Source organism: Chlamydotis macqueenii, chromosome 1 (genome assembly GCF_036417535.1).
Source record: "Chlamydotis macqueenii isolate bChlMac1 chromosome 1, bChlMac1.mat, whole genome shotgun sequence".
NCBI classification, from domain to species: domain Eukaryota; kingdom Metazoa; phylum Chordata; class Aves; order Otidiformes; family Otididae; genus Chlamydotis; species Chlamydotis macqueenii.
This window is the reverse complement of record NC_141556.1, coordinates 53,212,914-53,229,809: the sequence shown is the minus strand read 5'-3', so window position 1 is coordinate 53,229,809 and position 16,896 is coordinate 53,212,914. Positions and strand designations below refer to the sequence as shown.

General features: G+C 48.2%; 1 protein-coding gene across 1 annotated transcript in view; it reads left to right on the top strand.

Moving 5' to 3' along the window:
* The first annotated feature begins 9,789 nt into the window (after positions 1 to 9,789).
* LOC147602063 (uncharacterized) overlaps positions 9,790 to 16,896 on the top strand; it is a 31,848-nt gene continuing 24,741 nt past the window's right edge. Inside the window, exons 1-8 of the mRNA XM_086745428.1 lie at positions 9,790 to 9,998; positions 10,767 to 10,881; positions 11,147 to 11,320; positions 11,408 to 11,514; positions 11,964 to 12,073; positions 13,081 to 13,248; positions 13,406 to 13,480; positions 16,465 to 16,479. Of these exons, the coding sequence (XP_086601554.1) occupies positions 9,790 to 9,998; positions 10,767 to 10,881; positions 11,147 to 11,320; positions 11,408 to 11,514; positions 11,964 to 12,073; positions 13,081 to 13,248; positions 13,406 to 13,480; positions 16,465 to 16,479 (973 nt within the window). The remainder of the gene's footprint in view (positions 9,999 to 10,766; positions 10,882 to 11,146; positions 11,321 to 11,407; positions 11,515 to 11,963; positions 12,074 to 13,080; positions 13,249 to 13,405; positions 13,481 to 16,464; positions 16,480 to 16,896) is intronic.

Sequence of the window (16,896 nt, the reverse complement as noted above, 5' to 3'; positions counted from 1 at the left end):
GCGGGTGGGTTGGGGGGATAGGGCTAGATTTCTCGGAACCAGCTCTCCATTCACGTTTTGCAAGACAACAGGAGTTGCCTTGCAAAATAACGGGAAGCCATTGCTCGGGTGGTGGTTTGCTGTTTCAACAATGTTGAGACAAATGTTTGACACAGTCTTTTACACCACCCCGTGGCTCAACATTGTTGCCTCAGAGACGGAGTTCCATGGTGGCATAAATGATAGAGGAAAGGAGAAAGAAAATAATAAAAAAGAGAAGAAGAATAAAAGAAAAAAAAAAGATATATGCAATTCTGAACATTATTGTTTATCATTTAGTGTACAAAGAGATATAAATGCTAGATACTTCGATTTAATTAACAATATCTTATCTAAGTAAATTACAAAACCAGAACATTAACATATCAACATTTATCTTACAACTAAAAATTTGTCCCAGGCCAAGTTTGAGGCTTATGGCTCTGGGGGATCAGAAGAAGCAAGTAATTGTTTACAAGGACAATCATAAGATAAACAAAGATAAACCACCAAAACTATAGCAATGCACAACATCATAAACGCCTCAAGATAAAGCACCATCAAAATGTTAAGCATTTTGTTCACTTCTGCAACCATTTCTTTTCTTTGGCAAAACAGTTCAGTTTTTGCTTTTTGGTGAGGCTGGCAACCAAGTCCTCGTGGAGCTTGTGGCTGTGGAATTCTGGCCCACCGGAACGGGGGTCTGGATACACAGCAGGAAAATGGATTTCCCTGCCTCCAACTCAGAGCACAGTCAATAAACAATGACACTATAAATTTGCTGTCAATTTTATATCACCCCGTGGACCCATGGTGGTTTAAAAAAAAAAAAAAACAACAAAAGAAAACAAACAAAAAAAAAACCCCAACCAAACAAAATCTCATATCTTTCCATCGTCTAGCGATGTTGAGACATTAATTAACCTTTTCAGTCTCTATCACCACCCTGTGGCTCAGCATCGCTCACCAAGGTTGAAGGGGGAAAAAAAAGAAGAGGGAAGGGGGGTGAAGGGACTTAGTTATGCTTATAATATACGTATGGCCACAAAATGGGTTTATATTGTTGTATGATACGTTGAGGGGTTTCTTCATTTTTAATATCGACCACCCCAAGGTAACATACCTTAATCCAGGTCACATATAGCAATTTGTGGATATGATGTTCACAGATCCAATGATGTCAAATAACCTATTCAAAATCATACATATAACACAAATAAAGATTAATAGATTAACCATGACTATAGTAATCATCAAAACCATAGATTTAAATATCAATAATATTTTTCCCACCCCGTGAGTCCCAATATTTTCCTAAAAAAAAAAGTTTTAGGTAGGTTTCCAGGTTTGCCTTCAAAGTTATATGATTCTAACAGTTACGTGTTTGGTTTGCCGTACAAACCTGATATGTTTAACCCCATCAGGTGAAGTCACAGTGGCCGCTTGCATGCGAGTCACCACGCTTTGAATTAATTGAATTAGGCACAGTATAATACAAGGCGCGGGGCGGGGGGAGCTGTTTCTGCTTGTTTAGAAGGAAGAAGTTTTTTCGACAAAGTCAAAATTCCACATTGCTCCGCCTCAGTCTGCATCAGTGTGTTACCGTGTTATTTTTTCAATAAGTCTCATTTACTTATAACTAATCTCCATAATCAGTAAAACAAAAAGTATTATTAACATTACTCATAAAATTCTTTTGATAGATTTCATTATTTTTGATATGATTTTGTCTAACTCATTAAAAATGAGAGACTGTTAACTTTAAATGACATGTTTCTTTAGAAATCCATTGTTTCTGTTTTGGAGGCTGTGCTTCTTGACTCTCAAATAATGAATCCAAGAATCAATATCTTCAAATTTAGGGGCTGTATATATTGCTAGAAGCACCTGATATGGTTCTTTCCATTTTTATTGAAGCGTTTCCGATTCCCAAATTTTCAGGTACACATAATCTCCTGGTTAAAAATTACGAACTGGGGAATCTAAAGAAAGAGGCTCTGTGCAGTTCCATATCCATATCAGAGTTCTTCCAAGGGATATCAAATACAATTCCATTTCATTATTCCCAGTAGCAGTCACATTTTGAACAAGGGTTAGAGTCTGATAAGATTTTCCATACATTAACATATGGACTAATTTTAGTCCTAGATCTGGATTGAATCTTGATTCTCGGAAGTGCTTAAGGAAGAGCTTGAGGCCATTTTAAAGATATTTTCTGGCAAATTTTACTTGTCTATTAGATTGTGGCCTTCAAGGAGTGTGTAAATTCAATTTGATTCCCAGAATTTTGCTCAATATTTGAATAATTTCAGACACAAAATGAGGACCTCTATTTGATTATATTCTTTTGGGGATTCCAAACCATTATATTATTTCTTTTAACATATTTTTAGCCACTTCTCTTGCCTATTGGTGCAACAGGAAAAAATCTTTTGGCCATATTTACTAATACCAATAGATATCTATATCCATTTTGTTGTGGCAATTCTGAAAAAATCAATCTGCCAATAATTTTCAGGCAAGTTTCCCATATATATGGTTCCTGGGGGTGGTTATTTAATATTTCTCGGGTTATTCTTTAAACAAGTTTCACACTTTTTGTTACTGATTTTATTAGCTTTATCATCCTAACACTAATCACCTGTCTTCTTAAATCACTGATCATTGCCTCTATTTCCCAATGAATTTTTCTATGCTTTTAGCTTTGATTGTGGTGAGACCACAACTTGATTTTTAGGACTAATGATCATTTTTCATATTTATTTGAATTGATTTAGCTAATTCCAAATCAACCTTACTGTAATTTGGGGTTTGTTGTTCAAATTTCACTTCTTTAACTGGTATTATTGTCATGATGCCTTTTTCTGCTCTCTTCTTTGCCTTTTTATTGACTAATTTATTTCCAATATTCACTGGGAAATTCCCAAATTGGTGGCTTTGCAGTGCATTATTGCAACTTCTTTGTGTTTCTGCACCACTTGGAGCAATTGCAGAATTTCTTCTTGGTGTTTAATGGATGTTCCTTGTGCTGTCAGCATTCCTCTTTCTTTCCATGTGGCTCCATGGGCATGTACTACTCCAAAAGCATACTTTAAATCAGTCCATATATTCACTTTTTATGTTCTGTCCATTTTAGGGCTTTTATGAGGGCTAGTTATCAATTCAGCCTTTTGTGCTGAGGTGTTCACTGAGAGCGGCTTTGCATCAATAACAGAGTTTGTTATTGTTATTGCATATCCAGCCAATCTTCTTCCATTTCTCACGAGGCTGCTTCCATCAGTACATATCTCGAATTCTGGGTCAGGTATGTTCACTCTTCTGTTACTTCTGCTGGAATAAACTTGTTTGATGGTCTGTAGACAGTCATGACTTAGAACTTCTTCTTCTATTGAACTTAAAAAGATGGCAGGATTTATTGTTGTAGTTGTTTTCGATTTGACATCATCTTGTTCCAACAGGACAATTTGATGTTTGAGCATCCTGCTTGGGGATAACCAGTGTCCTCCTTTCTGTTCCAGAACAGAAAGTACCATATGCGGTACATAAGCTGTTCTTGGGTGTCCCGTTGTCAGCTTACAAGCTTCTTAATTCAGGAGGACAGTTGCTGCTACAGCCCATAGACAACCTGGTCGTCCTTAGCTAACATTGTCCAATTGTTTGGAGAAATAACCAACCGGTCTTCTTCATTCTCCATTTTTCTGAGAAAGGATTCTTCTGAGGGCCAAATGTTGTCTTTCATGAACAAACAGTTCAAAGGGTTTGGTTAAATCGGGCAACCCTAGAGCAGGAGTGAACATCAGAGCTACCTTTACATTCTGGAATGCCTTTCGAGCTTCAGGTTCTCACACAAGGGGTCCCTCCTTCAATTCCTTTAATCCACAGGTGACACCAGCCAGCCATTCCCAGAAATGTTCGCAGCTCCTTAGCTCCTTTTGGCTCCAGCATTTGGCAAATTGCCTCTTTTCTCTCATTTCCAAGTTGTCTTTGTCCCTGTGTGATTTCAAATCCCAAATACATGACAGTCTCTTTTCCAATCTGTGCTTTCTTCTTGGAAAATCTGTTATCACTTTGGCCCAAGAAATTTAGCAGGTTAGTAGTCAAGTGGAAATATTCTTCTCTGGTTTCTGTGGCTATTAAAATATCATCTACATATTGCAACACCAGTCTTTCAGGATAAATTATTTTGCATGTTTCTAATTCCTTAGCCAATTGATTTCCAAAGATCATTGGGCTATTTTTAAATCCTTGAGGTAGCACTGCCCAGGTGAGCTGAGTCTTCTTCCCAGTTGTGGGATTTTGCAGTTCAAAGGCAAAATATGCCTGACTATTTTTGTCAAGAAGAATACAGAAAAAGGCATCCTATAAGTTCAATACAGTGAACCACTTGTGATTTTCTTTTAAAGCTGTCAACAAGGATACAGGTTTGCCACTAAGGGGTGAATATCTTGAACTATTAAATTTATTGCTATTAAAATCTTGTACTAACCTATATTCCTCACTTTCTGGCTTTTTCACACGTAAAATGGGAGTATTGAATTCTGATTCACATTCAACTAATAGTCGATATTTTAAAAAAAAAAAAAATCAATCATTTTCTCAAGGCCTCTTCTAGCTTCTAATTTTAAGGGTACTCTTTTTGTCTTACCGGTTTGGTGCTTTCCTTTAGAAAAATCTTTACCAGTTCTGCTGCTTTTGAATGTCCGGGAAGTTCGGCAGCCCACACCAAAGGGTTACTGCATTGTCCACTTCTTGAGGGATTTCATATGGCTCTGAAGTTGTCTGTAACATAAAAATTCTTGCCTCTCTGGCTTTTGATTAGGGTATATTTAATTGAATTTCACAGTTTTAAAAATTAATTTGTGCTTTCAATTTGCTCAATAAATCTCTCCCCAATAAGGCAACAGGACACTCTGGTATATATAAAAATTGGCCAGTTCCCCATTTTTACCCACCTTAAAGTTAAGGACTGAATGAAAAATTTATTTTCAGCTTTCCCTGTGGCACCAATTTTGTCTACATGCTTTTTACTCAATTTTCTTCTGCAAGTACTTAAAAATGAATAGCTCCAGTATCAAAATAGAAAAACCATGGTTTGGGTCCCCAGCTGGATTGTAACCAGGGGTTCTGCTGCGGAATTCTCCCCCAGTCCTCTTTGCACCTCTGACAAAGGCATCTGCTGTGCTGCCAGTTTTTTGTTTCTTTTTCAGAATAAGGACATTCATTTTTCCAGTGCCACCATGCTTCACACTTTGCACACTGATATTCCCAATCTCTCTCCTATTGCAGTTATTTTATCCATTCCTCTACCACACCCCGATCTCATCCCCGGTTTGTTCCCCTACTGCTTGTCAAAGTGGTAGGGGGGCAAGGCTTGAGCCGCTCCTTGTTCTATCTGGTCTTGTCGGCTCCCAGTTCTCCCTGCAATAGGACTGAAACCCTCATAATTCAACTGTCCCACTCTACAGCTCCCACCAGGGGTTCGGTGTTCTGGCCCCTTTTTCTACTGTTTCATTTGTTAAACCTGCATCAACACTTCCAGACCACACATAAAGATAATACAGAAATTTAACACAGAAATTTAACACATGAATTCTATGTTTCCCTCTTCAGTTCCACATTTTAAACATCACTTTCTATACTACAAGCCAGGATCTTTTCAACCTTTTTCCTTTTTCTTTTTTTTTTTTTTTTTTAATGCCAAAACCATCGGATCCTTGGGGACGTATCTGCAATCTTTCTGCCACTCGGGATGATTTCCCAAAGTAAAGAACAAATCAACATCGGGGACCACATCTCACTTTCCTTCCCTTCGACAAGATAACATCAACTGTAAAATATTGTATCAATTTCTTTTTTCTAGTTATTGAGTCTCCCCTTATATCCTCCCAATGTTTAAAAACACATCCCACTGGAGATTTCATTAATATTTCCCCTACCATTGAGGTAGACATAGAAGATATGTGTTTTCCCATATTTTACAAAGGAGTTATTTGGTACCAAAAAGACAATAACACTGTTCTACAGACAAAGTCAATCCCGTCACCAAGAAAAGTTTAAAACCCCAAATGCAATACTGTATATCATTCAAGTCCCGTACACTGCAACACATGCATACGATTGTCATGTAACAAGTGCGGTGATTTGTGCTCCTGTGTCAATTAAAAAGGTTACTGTTTTTTTTCTGTGGCCCTACAGCCACTGTAATCAACAAATCCCCTTTCACATTTAAGGTGAGTTGTTTTATAAACATCCACCCTCCGTTTCCCCCCCCACCTTCGGGGAACGGAGGAACTAGTTTCCCATCACCCTCTTTTCTGCATCAGTTTCTTCCCCAAGGTCTATCCATGGTGGGGCACTAGGGGTTGTTCCAAAATTGACTTTTTGCCCCGATCCTGTTTGTACAAGTTTCTCTAATTTCTGTGTTGGAAGCCCTGTGTTGGCTGTATGTTGCAATTGATTGGCTTCTCTTGATGCTCCTGCTGTTGATGTAGCAGTAGTAGATGATGATGTTGATGGACACAGATGTAGTTAGCATGATGAATAAAAGACATGGGCCAGGAGTCCCAGCAGGGCTACTAAGGTCAATGGCTTGAGACTAGCATGGTGGGTCACAGCCAAATAGAGCTGTCTAAAAGAGATATGGGAGAAAGAGCTGGACAAGGAATAAGGCAAAAACCGCAAGAAGCTGATCCGTATCTCTGTGTAACACAATCTTCCAGGTGTGTCTGTAGCCCATGGGCTGGAACTTTGTTGTTGACACGTATGAGTGACTGGTTCTCGTTATCTGGGTCTGTGCATTAGTGTTGTACTTTCAGGATCCACTTTCCAGTGCTTCCTTTGGCCCAGCCTGCTGTAAAGCTAACACACAGCCTTCTCTTTTCCTGCCCTTCCCCAGTCGCAGCTGAACCTCCAATGCAGTTGGTGAGGAGAAGCTGCTGGAGCTAGGCATTGCAACTTTGACAAGACACTCTTTCACAGATACACAAAGTGCACTTGGCAAAACCAGACTGACATAATGCTCCACCTCCTCTCCAGGCAAACACCCTTCACACTCGTGAGTTAACAGATGTCCTGGCTCTAAAACCAAAACGGCCTTTGGAGGACACCAAAGGTGTCTTCAAACAGTAAACCGCACCCATTCTTCGCATACTTCAGAAGGAGAGCTCTGCCAAGGAACACTGCTGCAAAGTCCCAAGAAAGGGACCTTTACAGGTCCCTTCTAACCCTAACTATTCTATGGTTCCCAAAGCAGCAGCAAGCTCCGTGGTGATGTGCAAGCGGAAGAAATCTGGCTGTTCAGCAGTCCACTCAAAGACTCCTGAGCGCAGCACTTGCCCTGATTTTGCTGGGGTGCAGGGGGAGACAGCTCCAGTGACAAGACAGCATGAGGCAGGACCAGACTGGCTCTGGCCCTCGCCCCTCCTCCTCTCCACCATCAGGTGGCTGCTAGGCATTAGGTAGCTTCCGAACTCCCACACAAGCAGTTCAAAAGGTCTGACTCAGGATCTCTTCTCTAGCTGGTAGCAGGTGGCACAAGGGAACAATACATCCAAACAAACGCCAATATTTTTGGTTTGCATGTCTTGCACTGGTTCTCCCCAGAGAGCGAGTGTCAGTGCCAGAAGCAGCCGGTGGAAGCGCAAGAGTCTTTTCTCCACGCAGGAGACTTTCTTGGCATAGCACTGCCCCAGCCACCCTCTGTGTTCTTCAGCAACAGCTGAACAGAGCACAGGAATCAAGTGCAAGGGAACATTTTCTTTTCTTGCTATCCTGACAACCCCCACAGCTGCTGCCAGTTCTGTCTGTCCTACACACATGGCACTGCTGCCTCCAGCTCAGCACTCGGGCGCATCCGGAGCGCGGGTTATGCCGAGTCCCTGAAGGACGCCACAAAGAATAAGGAGAGGGAGCTAACCGCTTTCAGGAACATGCAGGGCCTTCTGACCTCGCCTTGTGGAACTGCGGGTGTCCAAGAGCTGGAAGAACGCAGGCAACGGTAAGGAACCAACACAGTGGAGCAAGGCTTCGCTTTGTGCCATTGTGTGAAAACAACAGGACTCTCTTCTTGCGCCCCAGCGAGACAATGCTACACAATTTTCAAAGATGCTTTTGGCTTAGATGAGGTCCTTTCACACTCTTCTTCTGAGATTTGTGCTCTGGTGGACTTCTGGGAGAAGGCCTCTACTTCTTTTTCAGGCTCCAAGTTGGAAAGGCCAGGCTGGAAGCCACAGTCCGGCAACAAGCCAAGACCATTGAAGCCCTTCAGAAAGAGCTGCCAGCCTTTGCCTCAGGAAGCTTGTCGGAGCCTTCCCTGAAACCGTGAACAGGAACGCCTGTGGTGTCATCTGCAGAGCTTTGTACCGTCCCGACTTGAAATTTCCCAGCCGGGCTAATTCGGGTGTTGGTGTCAGTGTAAAGAAGGTGCCTTTGCCCATGGCCAACACGAAGCAAATGAGCCTGGGCAGGGCTCACGTGCTACACGCACCTGGCACTGTGTGCCGAGGAGCTGACGCACGTTTTCCTCGGGATCGCAGGAGCTGAGCCGCCTGGCAGGAGAGCACGCCGGGGGACTGACGCGCGGATCAAACTCTACAACTCGGAGAGCCTTATAAAGCAGGCATGTTTATTCGGCGCCGGGTGCGTGGGGGATCGCTCCTCCAAAAGCACACACACCGACAGCACATTTTACCAAAAATGTATACGGTGCAGGTATACATATTCATAGGATTGCACAATACAGACATACATATGCATGAGCGAGGCGGGGTTATTAAAAAACACTTGCGTAAGCATTTCAGATCTGTGTCTGGTGGTCGTTCACTTCTTCTGGGGTCTTATCTTCCTCCAGATCAACTTCAGTCATTCACCCATGCTCTCCTTTCACTGGGTGATTTCAGCAGTTTCTTAACGACTTCTGACCAACATTGCAGCTCCCGTTATCCTGTCCTTTGCTGGACGTATCAGTCCTCGACAAATACCAGTTTCTGGACAAATACCGGTCCCTGACAAGCTTAAGCGAGTTTCAAGGCAAACAGGATCGTTAGGCGTTGTCCAGCAGACAGCGAGCCTCCTGAATCAAGCAATATGCAGACAGTTACTCCCCTACATCAAGCAATATTTAGCAGAGAGTTAATTCCCGGTATCAGGACATGTGGCCACGGCAGCGCGCGCGCCTCGTCCCGGCGGGGTGCGCGTTCACACCAGCCCCGACGGGGGGGTCACTGCGAGTGAGGGCGAGAGCCAGGCGAGAGACCGCCCGACGTCCCCGCCCGCCCGAGCCAGGCGCTGGCCGCCTCCGGCTCCGCTTTTGGGGACCCGCAGCCCCAGGCTCCGCGGCCACGCGCTGAGGGCAAACGCGGAGCGGGCGAGGCGAGGGCCGCTTCGGCGACTGCCGCAGCCCCCGGCCGCGGGGGCGCCCCGACGCCGCAGGCAGCGTAGACTCCACAGTCTGCGTACACTTACGGAGCCTCCAGCCAGCCTGTCACCCTGTGACGCCCCCGCCGCGCCCTCTGTGACGCCCCCCGCTGCCGCTGGAAAGCCGCCCCCGGCAGCCGCCGCCGCTCAGTGCTGTCGCCGCCGCGGCGGGACCGGCAGCGCGTCTCGGGCTGGCAGCGTCGGGGGCTGCGAGCCGCGGCCGCCGCTCGGGGCTCCCCTCTCGGCTCTTGTCGCCCTCTCCCCGTCCCTTCCCGTCCCGGGGCTCGCCAGAGCCCGCCGGCCGCCTGCTGCGGCTGCTCACGCCGGGCCGGCCCGCGCCCTCGTCCCCGCCGCAGCATGCAGAGCCTCCGCGGACTCTTCAGGAGGGGGCGGCAGCGGCCGCCGTCCGGCAGCGCTCCCGCGCCCGGCGCCGCCGGGGCCTCCGAGCAGCGGCAGAGGGGCCGGGGCGGGCTGCACAGCGCGGCCGCCGACGGCGACCTGGCCCAGCTGCAGCGGCGCTGGTGGCTGAAGAGACTCCGCATCAACGGGCGCGACGCCAACAAGCAGTAAGGGCCGGGCACTGCCCCTAGCAAAGCTTCCACCCAGCCCGGCTGCAAGAGCCGGCAAAGCCCAGCGGGGTCGCAAGCGCCCTCGGAGCAGGGCCGGCTCCACAGCGCTGGCCTTGCCGGAGGCCTGCCCAAGCTGGGACCGGAGCCGGCGGGTGCTCCGCTCCGCCCTGCCCTGCCCTGCCCTGCCCTGCCCTGCCCTGCCCTGCCCGCCTGGTGCCTGTAGTGAATCTTGTGTGCGGCTCAGCAGGCCTTCGGCCAGGCACAGACGGCTCCTTTCCTGTCGCCAGACTGAGTGGCTTGTTTGAGCAGGGCACGGCTTCCCCTTGCTGTTACAGGTCCCATCCCCTGCGTCTCTGGGCACGCCTGGCACGGGACTGATCCGGGGAAAACCCAGGGCCTTGCGCAGTCTCCGCAGACTTATGCAGCCTCCGTAGACTGCAGGCTGCCAAGACGCGGTCTCCTTTTGCTGGCCTGGGTGGCTGGGCAGTCCTGCTGGAGGCCTGGGCACAAGAGCCTGCTCGGGCAGGTTCAGTGACACAGCTGAGGAAATGCCTCCTGACTCAACTGTCCCCTGTTGGGGACTTCTCCTAGACAGCCCCAGGCTTTGGGTGTGCAACTGCTGCCACCAGCTCTGAACAAGAAAGCTTGCTTTCGGCTTCCTTTTGGCAGCTGAGCTTTGTGGCCCCATGTGGCGAGTTCCACAGCCTGAAACCATGTCTTCAGCTGTCTCTCTGTGACAGCTAACTGAATATCTTTAATTCCTAGGACGCCTCTGCACCTTGCTTGTGCGAACGGCCATGCAGATGTCGTTCGCTTTCTGGTAGGACAGAAGTGCAAGCTAAACCCTCGCGACAACTATAAGAAGTCGCCCCTGATGAAGGTACGTGGAATGTGTTATGCTGTTGTCCGTTGGGCTTATCGATTACGCGCTGAGCGATACGTACCTCGCGTGACTCTTTACATAGGTCTGCATAGAATTGTATCCTGTGATTCTACGAAACAGGCAGGTTGTAGTCAGCGGGGATGGGGCATATGTTGCCTGATCTTTGCAGATACTCGTACTTCCCAGTGTTGGGAAGATGCGGGAGTTCTGACAGAGAAACGTAGACGTTGGAAGTTATTCTGCCTTTGTGTCTTGTTTCCAGGCAGTAGAGCACCTGCACAAAGAATGCGCGGCTATTCTGCTGGAGCACGGTGCCAACCCTGACCTCCACGGTGCCAGCGGCAACACTGCCCTTCACCTGGCTACCATCATGTCTAGCAAGTCGCTAGTGGAGCTGTTACTTGAGCACAATGCCCATATCGATGCTAAGGATGATGTAAGCTTGGATTTTGCGTAAGGCTCCTCTTCCCAGCACTTGCTTGACTTTTCTCTGTTATTCTAAGGAGATTATATCTCCTTTCAGTTCGGGTACACTCCGCTTGCTGTTGCGATCACGAGGCGCTGTCAAGAGATGACTGAGTTGCTTCTTCAAAAAGGAGCTGACGTGCACGCTCAAGATAAGCATGAAAGGTGAAGGCTTTGTCAAAAGTGCGCACGGGACTCCTTAGCATTGTTCAGGCTGGACTGATGGGAGGCATAGGAATGAGCTTTGCAAAAGAACCTGGAGCTGCGCGGAAGGAGCTCCTTCTGCGTGACTTGTGAAAGCAGGCCTGCACCCGGCGGCTCTCTCACCTCAGGGGACGATTGCCGCACCGAGGACTGCAAGAAAGCGTTGGCTGTGGTGCCTCCGACGCACATGCACAGACTCCCCTGTCTGCTCTGGGCAGGTGGTTGGCCTGGAGACCTCCTGCGGTCCCCAAGCCTGAATTCTCCAACACTTCCATGTGTTTGGCTGTGCTTTCACTCCAGCTCTAGGAGAGAGGAAACGAGTTGTTTGGGGAGCAAAGAGGGGCTGAAGTAATGGCAGTGCAATGTCTGCAGAAGCTGATGTATTTCCTATCAACTCTTGGATGCTTTAGGACCATTCTTATGCTTGCTGCTGTTGTTGGGGATATGAATGTCATACGACTTCTTCTTCGGCACGGTGCTGATCCTTCTCAGGAAGACATGTTTGCGTACACGGCTATGGATTATGCCAGACTGTCTCCATATGCTGAGTAAGTGGTTGACGTCCTCGTTAGAGCAGCTGCATTGTCAGAGTGTCCGTGCTGATGTAGGGCCCTTTTTGGTGCCATCTGCGGGTTTGAATGAAGTGTTGAGACCTTTGTTGAAGCCGGGCTCAGTGATGTCTTCTGATGCATCTCTTTCCTTGTCAAGAGTGGATTTGTAGGTTCAGGAAAACTTTCCCCCACAGTTCTCCCTGAGAATTCTCCCAAGTGTGCTGCCAAGCTCCACTCCACTCCACCAGACTGACTTGCAACTACCTGCCTTTTGTTTCAGAGGGGATCTAAATGATATCCTCAGAGTAAAAGCATATTTGAGGGTTGCTGTAGCAAAACAAGATGGTCATTCCTTCCCTCCAGGCTTCTGGCACAGTACCAGTCTTGTGCTAATGCACCACTTTGCACAGCAGCCTTGGTCAGGCGCACGGTTTTTATATTTTCTTTTCTTGTTTGTTTGGGGTTTTTTTGTTTTGTTTGTAGTTCTGCTTACGAGGCAAACCTGAAAGTGGTCTCTCTCCAGATCCCCAACTGACCCTCTGCCAGGGTTGTTAGAAGATAACACCTGTGCAATGTACTGAACCCCTGCAGTGCCTGGAATGCAACCGCAGTCTTTGTTGGGCTCTTGATATCCCACCTAGGAGGTCTGTAACCTCTCAGGTCCTCAGACCAACCATGGGAATTTCCAAACCCGTTCAAAGTCAGGACTGGGTTTGAGGAGACGTCACCCTGGCTTGAAGGGTGACAAAGAGTTGCTGCAGCGTTAGGATAGCATCCTGCTGAGGTAGAAGCCTTGTTCTTAGATGTCTGTCTGCCGGGGGACTTTTTAAGCTTCCTGGCCCTGGAACTGGAGAGGAGGTGTAACTCTCTGCAGATGGCTAGGAATATGTGTAGGATGTCTCACGAATGCCTGTTGCTCTTTCAGTAGAGCGTGGATGAGAGTGTGTGGGGGGGTGTGTTTTTACAGAATGCATTTCCTTTCTTTCTGTATATAGCACTGCAAAGCAACTGGAGGAACATGTGCGCTGCAAAAGGACGGGAGATTGTTCTGCGGGAGGCACAGAAGGCGCAGCAGTACTTGACAGCTCTTGCTCTGGGAAGCCTGCTGAATTTCCCTTGGGCGCACCGGCACTGGCCACAGCAGGTAGGATCCTTCACCATGAAGGAGGTGATGACGACAATGCACTGTGGCCTGCAGGAGAACGCGTAAACGCTGACTGGAATGCAGGGGTGGAGAGATGTGGAAAGGCAGATTGAAATAGCAGCTAACAGCAGCAATGTGCTTCTTACACCCTCTCTAGGAGTCTTGCCAGCAGCAGGAGCACAGCAGGAGGAACAGTTTGATTCCCCTTCTGATTATGAGGTACCTTCTCTGAAGGGAAGGCAGTGGGGCCTCACTGGCCTCCCTTGCTTTTGGTCTCATTTCCCTCTGCTTCGGCTTCCTCCGCACGCTCCGAACCGGGAGCTTGCCATGCTGTGCTGGTTTTCACGCATGTCTTAATTTACACAGTCAGATGCTGAAGGTCCAAGTATTCGGCCAACCATTGTCATGGTTACAGCGGATGTCCACCACGGAGCCCGCTGGGAGCCAGTTGCAGAGGAGCCCGGCAATGGTAATTTCCTGATGGACTAATGGTTACCTTTGTAAGCTTCTCTGGACTGAAGCGGACAGGGAAAAGCAGAGTGAAATAAGCACTCACAGCAGCATCGCGCTTCTTTCCTCTTTCGTAGGTGACTTGCCAGCGGCGGGAGCAGAACAAGAGGAAGATGAGGACTCCTCTTTTGATTCTGAGGTAGAATCCTAGACCCAGAATCATTGTGGTGGGAAAAGTCCCTGAAGATCATTGAGTCTAACCGCAAATGTTACACTGCCATGCCCACCCCTAAACCGTGTCCCTAAGTACCACATCTATGCATCTTCTGAACACCTCCGGGGACGGTGACTCAACCACTTCCCTGGCCAGCCTGTTCCAGTGCTCCATAAGCCTTCCAGCAATGAAGGCTTTCCTAAGAACCCAGCTAAACCTCCCCTGGCCCATCTTGAGGCCATTTCCTATGCTGCTATCAAATCCCTCTTGGGCAAAAAGAGCGATGCACACCTCGCCACCACCTCTTGCAGTGAGGGGCCCAAAACTAAACCCAGTGTTCAAGGTGTGGCCTCCCAAGTGCCGAGTCCAAAGGGACAATCACTTCCCTAGCCCCGCTGCCCACACTATTTCTCATACAAGCCAGGATGCTGGTGGCCTCCTTGGCCAGCTGGCCACACTGCTGCCTCATATTCAGGCACCCATCAAACAACACCCCCACATCCCTTTCCACCAGGCAGCTTTGCAGCCACTCTTCCCTATCTAAGAAGCACTCCCTGGGGTCTCCCTGGCCTCCCTTGCTTTTGGTCTCATTTCTCTCTACTGCTGCCTCCGCCACATGCTCCAAACTGGGACCTTGCCATGCCGCTGCTGCAGGCAAGCTCCTCAGTTTGGACTGGGATGAAGGAGGTCAAGCTAATGACTCGGCTCTCCTACCAGCTGTCCTTTGAGCTGGACTTGTAGTACAGGATTGAAGCAGTAAAGCTTCCCACCAGTTATGATCCTCTGAAATCCTACCAGGCTGGCGCTGTGACGACTGCTGTTTTTCCTCCACATAGGTCTCTTCTCCACATCCAGTCCGTGTCAAGCGGTTGCCCATGGGGTATACAGCCTAGACGCTTTGCTCCCTCTGTCTACTTCCTCTCTGTCTCTTGGGCAGGTGTTCTTCAGTTCCTTTTGAAAGCCCTGCTCCACAGAGATGCCTAACACGCTGCTTCTGTTTGCCGTTCTCCCTCTTTCCGTCACCTGATACCACGTTATGGGTGTTGGCTGAAGCAAGAGCTTTGCAAGTGGAAGTGGGTTGAGAAAGAGTCTGTGCCAGTTTTCACGCATGTCTTTTAATCTACACAGTCGGATGTTGAAGGTCCAAGATCTGGGCCAACCACCATGGTGCTTCCAGAGAAATTCCACCACGGAGCCCGCTGGGAGCCAGTTGCAGAGGAGCCCGGCAATGGTAATTTCCTGATGGACTAATGGTTACCTTTGTAAGCTTCTCTGGACTGAAGCGGACAGGGAAAAGCAGAGTGAAATAAGCACTCACACCAGCATCGCGTTTCTTTCCTCTTTCGTAGGTGACTTGCCAGCGGCGGGAGCAGAACAAGAGGAAGATGAGGATTCCTCTTTTGATTCTGAGGTAGAATCCTAGAACCAGAATCATTGTGGTGGGAAAAGTCCCTGAAGATCATTGAGTCTAACCGCAAATGTTACACTGCCATGCCCACCCCTAAACCGTGTCCCTAAGCACCACATCTATGCATCTTCTGAACACCTCCGGGGACGGTGACTCAACCACTTCCCTGGCCAGCCTGTTCCAGTGCTCCATAAGCCTTCCAGCAATGAAAGCTTTCCTAAAATCCCAGCTAAACCTCCCCTGGCCCAACTTGAGGCCATTTCCTATGCTGCTATCACATCCCTCTTGGGCAAAGAGAGCGACGCCCACCTCGCCACCACCTCTTGCAGTGAGGGGCCCAAAACTAAACCCAGTGTTCAAGGTGTGGCCTCCCAAGTGCCGAGTCCAAAGGGACAATCACTTCCCTAGCCCCGCTGCCCACACTATTTCTCATACAAGCCAGGATGCTGGTGGCCTCCTTGGCCAGCTGGCCACACTGCTGCCTCATATTCAGGCACCCGTCAAACAACACCCCCACATCCCTTTCCACCAGGCAGCTTTGCAGCCACTCTTCCCTATCTAAGAAGGACTCCCTGGGGTCTCCCTGGCCTCCCTTGCTTTTGGTCTCATTTCTCTCTACTGCTGCCTCCGCCACATGCTCCAAACTGGGACCTTGCCATGCCGCTGCTGCAGGCAAGCTCCTCAGTTCGGACTGGGATGAAGGAGGTCAAGCTAATGACTCGGCTCTCCTACCAGCTGTCCTTTGAGCTGGACTTGTAGTACAGGATTGAAGCAGTAAAGCTTCCCACCAGTTATGATCCTCTGAAATCCTACCAGGCTGGCGCTGTGAGGATTGCTGTTTTTCCTCCACATAGGTCTCTTCTCCACATCCAGTCCGTGTCAAGCGGTTGCCCATGGGGTATACAGCCTAGACGCTTTGCTCCCTCTGTCTACTTCCTCTCTGTCTCTTGGGCAGGTGTTCTTCAGTTCCTTTTGAAAGCCCTGCTCCACAGAGATGCCTAACACGCTGCTTCTGTTTGCCGTTCTCCTTCTTTCCGTCACCTGATGCCACGTTATGGGTGTTGGCTGAAGCAAGAGCTTTGCAAGTGGAAGTGGGTTGAGAAAGAGTCTGTGCCAGTTTTCACGCATGTCTTTTAATCTACACAGTCGGATGCTGAAGGTCCAAGATCTGGGCCAACCACCATGGTGCTTCCAGAGAAATTCCACCATGGAGCCCGCTGGGAGCCAGTTGCAGAGGAGCCCGGCAATGGTAATTTCCTGATGGACTAATGGTTACCTTTGTAAGCTTCTCTGGACTGAAGCGGACAGGGAAAAGCAGAGTGAAATAAGCACTCACACCAGCATCGCGTTTCTTTCCTCTTTCGTAGGTGACTTGCCAGCGGCGGGAGCAGAACAAGAGGAAGATGAGGATTCCTCTTTTGATTCTGAGGTAGAATCCTAGAACCAGAATCATTGTGGTGGGAAAAGTCCCTGAAGATCATTGAGTCTAACCGCAAATGTTACACTGCCATGCCCACCCCTAAACCGTGTCCCTAAGTACCACATCTACGCATCTTCTGAACACCTCCGGGAACGG